The following is an 8,624-nucleotide window of genomic DNA, read 5'->3' as shown; positions in this document are numbered from 1 at the left end:
GGGGGGGGGGGGGGGGGGGGGGCAAGGCCACCAGGCAAGAGCCCCCCCCAGCACCTGTCTGAGGCCCCAAAGGAAAGGAGACGCGCAGTGGGGAGGGGAGGGACTGGCTCATGCCCCACAGACAATTCTCCTTCAAGAGAATGCAAACCTGGCTCCCTTCCTCACTCTGCCTGATGGAACCCTCTGTGAAGAGAAGAGTTTTGGCGACCTATGCCTATGGGGCAGGGGGAGGGAGGGTTTGGATGAGGGACCTGGCTTCTAAACCCTTGCGAACGCTCAGCTTTTCAAGTTTTTCAGCCACGCAGTCGTCAGAGGATGGAACGCTGGACTGGGAGGGGTTGGGGGGTGGCGAGTTCTGCCTGCGGCAGGGCCCAGCCTCAGTCCCCGGCTCCTCCAGTCAGAAGACTCAGGTGACACGCGATGCAAAAGGCTTCCTCTTGAGACCCCGCGATGGCGCCGCAGCCACCCACGTGGGAAGCTGCTGAGGGGCAGAAGAGCGGCCGGCGGGAGACTCCGCTTGCCGCTGCTTCAGGGGTGGGAAGGGCTGCTCTCTGGGCAGCTGCTTTCCCGCAGGGCATCCGCTCACGTCCCGCAAGCCTTCTGCTAACCTCGCCCGAAGCTGCCTCAGTTCCAAAACTCTCCACCTCCAAGGTGGAAGGAAGGCAGCAGGCAGGGGAGGCGAGGGGCTCTTTCACCGTCTAGCCCCCTCGGCCCCAAACTCCGGCAGGCCGGCGTCCTCCGCAGAGGCAGGGCAGCCAGAGACCCAGACGCCGGCAAGTTCTCCCGCTGCCCATCACTAGAGGCCCTCCTCCTTCCACAGCCCGCCCCCCCCGGCGCAGACAACGCTCACCCCACGGCTGGGACTCAATGAGCTTCAGCTGCACATTGGCTGCCGCCTCGTGGTTCTCCCCGATCTCCCGGCACATGCTGAAGCAGAGCGCAATCATGTTGTGCTTCTCGCTGTCCCCCGGGCGACAGCGCTTGATGTAGTCCAGCAAGGCCGTCTTGAGGGTCCCGGTCTGTCCAGAGAGCAGAGGAGGAGGAGGAGAAGGACGAGAAGAGTTGGTTTTTCACACCCCGCTTTTCTCTACCTCAAGGAGTCTCAGAGCGGCTTACAATCGCCTTTCCCCTCCCCTCCCCACAACAGACAGACACCCTGGGAGGTAGGCGGGGCTGAGAGAGCTCTGAGAGAACTGCTTTTGAGAGAACAACTCTGAGAAAACTGTGACTGGCCCAAGGTCACCCAGCTGGCTGTATGTGAAGGAGGAGTGGGAAATCAAACCCGGTTCTCCCAGATTAGAGTCTGCCGCTCTTGACTACATCAAACTGTGGGTGTGAGGCAGGGAAGTATAGAGAGTGTCCCTCTTGGAATGGAGGACTGGCAGAACTTGGCCAACTGGGGGGAGGGGGGGGGCCTTCACGCAAGCAACCGCTCAGGGCATTCTCTTACAAAGACACAGGAAAAGCATTCCGTAGGACAGGAATCTCTCAGTGCTTTCAGAGGATTCCCATGAAGCACTGGGGCACTCGCTCCGTGGCTCACGGAGAGCCACATCTCTTTCCATCCCTGGTGTGAGGACCCGTGACCCTCTTCGCCCCCCCCGCCACAGAGGAGACAATACACTTGTCTTCTTGCGAATCACTCCGGGAGAAGGGGATGGGGGAGGCAGGAGGAATGACCTCTCCTGGATTCGAGTCCAGTCCCGCCTTTCGGCGACCCCAGACTCCTATTCCCCCCCCACCCCCCGGGCTTCCTCTCTGACAGCAGCATCGCAAACCCCCTGCCAGAGCTGAAATCGACTCGGCGACTCCTATGGGAAGGTGTGACAGGGAGGAGGGTGGGGGTGCTGAGGGAAACACCTCACCGCCAGAGCGCCGTGCTGGGGAATAATGCTCAGAAGAGCCACGGGGGGGGGGGGGACCCCAGAAACACGGCCCCGATACGTGCCACGGGGAGGGGAGATGAGCTGAGCTGAGGAGGTTCTGGGGTTTGCAATGGAGACGGGCCGAGAGAAGGCCTTTGGACAGAATTTCAGTCACTTGATATGGTGACCAGCCAGCATCCACCTCTTCAGCATCTCAAACTCCGCCTCTCTTGGACCACTTGTGATCATCCGACGGAGTCCGGAGTTCCACCAGCATCCTTTTTTTGCTGAAAACCAGGACCTTTCCCATATTCATCTGGAGCCCAGTCCTTTCGCTCAACATGCACCATGTACGGGGAGAGGGGTGGGCGGCATTCTCGGTACCCACCGGATCCAATTTCTTCCTCATCAGCACCTCAAAATAATGTTTTTCGTGCAGCAGGTCGAAGATGTAGGTCATCTCATTGTATCTGCCTATTCCAGTCAGGAGGCGAACCTTTGAAGAGAGAAGCGCCTGAGCATCAGTTCCGGAGGAAAGACCTCTCGGAGTGACTGTGTCGCGTGCGTTGGGGAGGGGGTCAGAACACTGGGCGGGGGGGGGGAAGAGTCACTGCCCGGGGAGCGCAGTTAGCCAGGGACTGATGACGCAAAGGGTGGGGACAGGCATGGCTGGGGACAAGGAGGGCACCAGCTTTTGGAACAGGCAGGCAAAGAAATCCACCCACGGAAGAGGAGGCAGCTGTACTGCCAGACCAGGGGGGGAAAGCAAGACACTCCGCTCCACTCGTTTGCTAATTCATGCAGCACACATCAGAGTGGTTGAGCCGTGGGACAGACTGCCTCGGGAGGGGGTGGAGGCTCCTTCGCCGGACGCTTTCAAGGGGAGGCTGGACGACCCTCTTTTGGGTGTATTGTAGGGCTATCTTTCAGCTATGCTACTGCAGAGTGCGGGGGGGTGGGGTGTTTGGACTAGATGACCTGCAAGGTCCCTTCCCACTCTTGACATTCTGTGATTCTACGAGTGGACAGTGCTGCTTCCCCAACAGAAGACGCTACACGTCATCGGTGCAAAACGGGTCAGAGCCACACTCTGAGGCTGGGCCCAGGGCTTCCTCGCAGCTCCACCACCTCCTCCCCTGCTCCTTGCAGAAGACAACACTGCCCCAGAGTCCTTGTCTCCGCAGCAAAGCTTTCTATAGGACAGACAGGCTGGAGCACCTACATACCATGAGGCCATACTTCCCACTGGGTGCCAAATGTTCGTCTGTGAGCAGCCGGGCGGCTTGAAGGACACGAGTGATCCCTTCCATGTGGCAGGTCAAGCTGAAGCAGCGGTGGGCAAGGATCAGCAGCTCTGCAGCTACGGAGGACGAGGAGGAGGAGGAAGAAGAAGAAGAGATTGGGTTTATACGCTGCCCTTCACTACCCGAAGGAGTCTCGGAGAGGTTTACAATCTCCTGTCCCTCCCCCTCCCCACAACAGACACCCTGTGAGGTAGGCGGGGCTGAGAGAGCTCCGAGAGTAACTGCCCTTGAGAGAACAGCTCTGAAAGAACTTGTGACTGACCCAAGGTCACGCCAGCAGCTGCATGTGGAGGAAGAGTGGGGACTCAAACCCGGCTCTCCCAGATTAGAGTCCGCGCTCCTAACCACTACACCAAACTGGCTCTCAGGAAGAGGAGAACCCACCCCCCATCAGCGCCTTCAAGGTGCAAGTCTCTCCCTTGCGACCGACTGTGTGGTGCTCACAGTCAGCCTCAATTTCCCCCGCCTGCAAAATGGGAACAACAGCTGCGGGGGAAACAGCTGCAGGAGGCAAGACGCTTGGCGCGGCTAAGTGACTTCAGGGGTTCCCTCTACAGGGCCCCTGCCCCCCCCCCAATTCACAGCACCAAGGACGCCCAGCCAGGCAAGAGGCCACCCCCCCCCCCAAGGGAAGCTAATGTACATATTATAAACGAGCTCTAGAGAGAAAAGGAGACTGCCGTTAATCTCCAAGGTGGCCCCTGAGCCAAGCCCTCCGCCACAAAATCATCTCTGGCTTCCCAGCTACACCTCCCTATGATTCCGGGGGCACCGTCCTGAATGGAGGAGGGTGCAACAAGAGAAAACAAAAAATGGATGCTTTTCCAAGGGGGTGTGCCTGTATGGCTGGCTCTGACCTCGGCTACTCAGAAGTAAAGTTCCGCAGACCGAATGGGACTGGTGTCCAAGGAAGGACGGTGTCAGCTCGGCCGCTGCCATGGCTGGTGGAGGGGGGAGAGGATGGATGGGCCTGTTGCGGTACTGGAATCTTAACTTTTGTTCCTTCCCAGCTCCTCTTATCTGCTAGCCTGAGCTGGTGACCTTGGGACCTTGTTGCTGCTTTCTCTGAGAATGTAGACCCGTTGGGTTAGGCGGGCTTTTGCTAGTTCCCTAACTGGCCCATGTCCATCAGGGGGGACCCCTTTGAAATAGGTATAACTCCCTATTCCACACGCTTGCCATCACTTCTGACACAGAATGTATGCACAGATGACCTGCCTTTACTGTACTCAATAAACTTCACTCTTTTGAATGGGAGCTGCTGGGGACTGATCGCTGCGGGACTCTGACACAGGGCAGCCGTAATCACGCCATGACTCAGCCCTTTTTTAAAGGGGATGCATATTTTGACTCGTGAGGAGTCATAAGGCGTCGTCTTCCTGCTCCGCACTTACTGCAGCCGAGCTCCCCGTGGGGCACAGAAGAAATCTTATCCAGAAGCTTCATGCCCACCAGAGTACAGTCCTGGCATAGTTTGGCCAGCTGCAAGAACGCCTGGGTCTCCTCGGCCGGATTCAGCACTGAGTTTTGCCCTGTTGGCACAAAAGCACAGACCATGACAACAGGCAGCACCCTCTTCAACAGGCCGTAGCGGCAGGCAAGCCCACACACCCCCTCCCCACCACGGTCCAAGGCAAGACTCTCTCTCTTTCTCTCCAGGGTCTGAGCCTCCTCTCCTTAGCCAAGCCTCTGGACCGTACCAGCTCTGATATTGCTTCCATGATCGCGACAGTCATGGTAATGAAAAGATCTTGGGTATGGCTGTGGGGCGGGGGCAGGATATACAGAACCCACGGTTAGAACACAACAAAGTGGTAAAAAGGCCAACACAGTCTTGCATTTTGCCCAAGAAGCTGTCAGCTGCAGAGAGGTGAACACCCCACGGCCGGTCCCACTCACCTCCTTCCCCTTGTGCGGGGGCCAGCAGCTCCCGCACGACCTCCTCGGCCACCAGCTCCGCCACGGCCTCCGGCTCCAGGCCCTGGGTGGTGATGAACGCCTGCGCCTTTTTGCACCTGTCTGGCTGCTGAGACGACAGGATGGCCCGCAGCAGCTTCTCAGCGTCCTGGGCGGAGATCTCGCTGAAGGGGCAGGCGAGCTCCTGCAGAACCAGCAGCAGGGGAGGGAGAGGCAGCCCTTCCGTGACCGTCGATCGCCTGGAGAACCCGACGTCTTCTCGGCACTCCCCCCCTCCACCATCCCCTCCCCACTCCAGACGGGGACGTACCTTGGACAGTTCGTAGAGGCAGAGGACCTGCCGGCAGTAGTTCCGCCCGTGCAGGCACTCGGCCATCAGGGCCTGCAGGCTGCCTACGACCTTATCGCCAGAACCGGGGACCCCCACAAAGGACCAGGACTCCAGGCTCGAGGCTGGAACCAAAAAAGAGACTCAGGAGACCAAGGAAGAAGAAAAAGAAGATATTGGATTTATACCCCCCCCTGCCCTTCACTACCCAAAGGAGTCTCAGAGCGGCTCACAGGGGGCGTGGCCTATGCAAATAAGTTGTGCTAATGAGGTCCTGCACCTCTTTTTCTACGAAATGACCCCTGGTTACTTGCAAATCTGAAATAGGACCTCAGTAATGGAAAACTCTACAGAAGTGAGAATGGCAATAAACAAGGCTAGTCTCATGCTCAGTGCTGCACAAGAGGACCAAATGTCATTCCCCGCCCATCGAGAAAGCAACCCCCCCCCCCAAGTAAGAAAGAGAGGGATGTGTGAATAGCCCAAACCTCCACCCAACCGAAACACCCAACGGCCGCTTCTTACTGGGCTGCAGTCGCCTGTTCTGAAGCTCCCCGTCCCCTTCCTCCTCCTCCTCCTCTTCTCTCGCTGCAAGGATGGCTTGAATCTCGGGGTGACAGCCACTGCCCAAGGCTTCCCCCGCTGCCAGTGCTCTGCAGTGCAAGACCAGCAGCACGTCTCGACTGTAGAAGCTGAAGTACCGGCACACCCGGCTGGCTTCGTGCACGCTCCCCTCGTCGAGAAGGCCCCCAATCAAAACCCTCAGCGATTCCACGTCAGCGTTGGGAAGGGTGGCCCGTGAGGCGTCTTCCTGGGAAGGCAGGCTCTCGAGGCGCAGGCACTTGGGGGCGCTCAGGGCAGGCAGCTTGGAAAAAGAGAACTCTCTGGCCAAAGCTTCAAAGGAAAGTTCACCACTCATGGAAATCGGGTGAGAGAATCGATGCTTGGCTGGCTCGGAACCCCGGCTCAGGGCATGCTGTGCGATGTGACAGAGCCAGATTTTTCTCTCTGTCTCCTCCAGTTCCTCAAGTGGAACGGGATCACTGCTGGCCAGCCAGTGGCCAGCCAACGTGAGCAGAAGCCGCCTCTCCTGAATACCGGACATTCTCTCGCTGTCCGCGGGCTCAGACACCGCTTCGGCCTGAGCGGAGAAGAAATCAAAGGCTGTCTGATTCGAAACGGAATTCCTCACAAAGGTCTCATGGCACTTCTTCCAAAATTCAATCCTCGTCTGCTTCTGAGGCCAGCGGCCAACCTGCTTCAAGAGATGCAGATTCTGGAGCATCTGCAAAGGATTAAAGAGATGACGATTCTCGGACGCGTCTAAGGCATAACGAAAATGAACATGGGAAAGCTGGACAGCACAGGAATGGGGGGTGCAGATTAAGCGGCCATGCGCCAACTGAAGGAACCCTCCAGTGCCTTGTCTTTCGACGGCTGGGCCCGTTTGCTGGGCTACCTACACACACACACACACACACACACGTGTGTGTATGTGTGTAAAAAAAGGGAAGGGAAGGCAGGACACTGGGACACTGATTCTGCCGCAGTTAGTGGGGAAAGGGAACCACCAAGATATAAAGGGGGGGGGGTGGAATCCCCGAGTGTCACTGAGTGGATCCGGCATACCTCTTGGACAACAACAGGGTCCAGCGGCAGCTCAGCCAGTTCTGCCACGTCCCGCGCCACAGAGAACAAGCTCCTCTCCTGAAGCTGCTCCAGAATTCTCCTGCACTCATTCGAGAAATTCCCAGGCGTGTAACCGCTGAGAATGGTACGGCTGATGGAGATAGACGAGTCCTTCAGGATCCGGCAGAGTGCGCTCAGCTTCTTCATATTTGGCCCTGGGTCCGACAGGAGGGCACACAAACAAACAAGCAAACCATAGGATGCTTAACTGGATGTGGTGGCACCATCCGCACTTTCAAGACGACAGTTTCACAAAGGGGCAATGGCATATAAGAACATATAAGTGTTGGATCAGGCCGGTGGCCCATCCAGTCCAACACTCTGTGTCACACAGGGGCCAGAAACACCAGGCGCCATCAGGAGGTCCAGCAGTGGGGCCAGGAGGACACTAGAAGCCCCTCCCACTGTTGCCCCCCCAACACCCAAGAAGACAGAGCATCATTTGCCCCAGACTGAGACTTCCTATAAGAACATAAGAGAAGCCAAGGCTGGATCAGGCCAGTGGCCCATCCAGTCCAACACTCTGTATCACACAGTGGCCAGAAATACCAGGTGCCATCAGGAGGTCCACCAGTGGGGCCAGGACACTAGAAGCCCCCCCACTGTTCCCCCCCCCCCAAGCACCGAGAAGACAGAGCATCCCTTGCCCCAGACTGAGGGTTCCTATCTATACCTTCTGGCTAATAGCCACGGATGGACCTCTGCTCCATATGCTTATCTAATTCCCTTTTGAAGCTGTCCATGCTTGTAGCCGCCGCCACCTCCTGTGGCAGTGAATCCCATGTGTTATAACCACTCTCTGGGTGAAGAAGGACTTCCTTTTGTCTGTTCTAACCCGACACAAGGACCAGATGTTTCATGCAGATCAGCCACCAACGCCCCAGTCGGGGGCAGGGGGAGGAGTGAGGAACGGAGAGGGAAGGTGCTGGACACCGTAACCGGCTTGCTGGCAAGCTATTTGGAGGACCTTGAGACTTGTGCTTAAAGAAATCGTCCCTCTTTGCTGACCAGCCAAACATCTACTGGTCTCCAGCCCCCGAGGAATCAATGGTCCTATTGCAGTTAGCAATTTGTCAGTCAAAACTATCTTGTTTCTGTTTGGTTTGCAAAAATATTTAAAATCCACCCCACAACTGAATTCCTCAAGATGGCTTGCATTCTTTTCAAGATCCAGAGGGGAGCCGTGTTGGTCTGCAACAGAAGAGCCCGACTAGAGTCCAGGAGCACCTTAGAGAGACCCACAAGGTTTTCAGGGCAGGAGCTTTTGAGAGTCAAAGCGCTTGAGAGCATCTGACAAAGGCAGCTCTGACTCTCGAAAGCTCCCACACCCAAAATCCTGCTGGTCTCTCAGGTGCTGCTGGACTTAACTCTGGCTGTCCTTTTAAAGCTCACAGTTAAATCGACCAGCAATTTAAAAATGTTGCAAACAACAATAACAACAACCACCAAGCCGCAGAAGTGCTGCAGATTGGCAGCAGACAAGCAGTTAAAAGCGACAGTAATAAAACAGGCCCAGGAAAA

At 57.0% G+C, this 8,624-nt stretch overlaps 1 protein-coding gene across 1 annotated transcript in view; it reads right to left on the bottom strand.

The window, feature by feature from the left end:
- SPG11 (spastic paraplegia 11 (autosomal recessive)) overlaps positions 1 to 8,624 on the bottom strand; it is a 60,945-nt gene that overhangs the window by 4,240 nt on the left and 48,081 nt on the right. The window contains exons 29-36 of the mRNA XM_015418496.1: positions 7,044 to 7,258; positions 5,940 to 6,699; positions 5,397 to 5,539; positions 5,069 to 5,270; positions 4,564 to 4,701; positions 3,092 to 3,225; positions 2,254 to 2,361; positions 851 to 1,019 (exon numbers count right to left, since the gene is read on the bottom strand). Of these exons, the coding sequence (XP_015273982.1) occupies positions 851 to 1,019; positions 2,254 to 2,361; positions 3,092 to 3,225; positions 4,564 to 4,701; positions 5,069 to 5,270; positions 5,397 to 5,539; positions 5,940 to 6,699; positions 7,044 to 7,258 (1,869 nt within the window). The remainder of the gene's footprint in view (positions 1 to 850; positions 1,020 to 2,253; positions 2,362 to 3,091; positions 3,226 to 4,563; positions 4,702 to 5,068; positions 5,271 to 5,396; positions 5,540 to 5,939; positions 6,700 to 7,043; positions 7,259 to 8,624) is intronic.

This window comes from Gekko japonicus, unplaced genomic scaffold, assembly GCF_001447785.1.
Source record: "Gekko japonicus isolate JY-2015 unplaced genomic scaffold, Gekko_japonicus_V1.1 scaffold275, whole genome shotgun sequence".
NCBI lineage: Eukaryota > Metazoa > Chordata > Lepidosauria > Squamata > Gekkonidae > Gekko > Gekko japonicus.
This window is presented reverse-complemented; position numbering and strand designations above follow the sequence as displayed.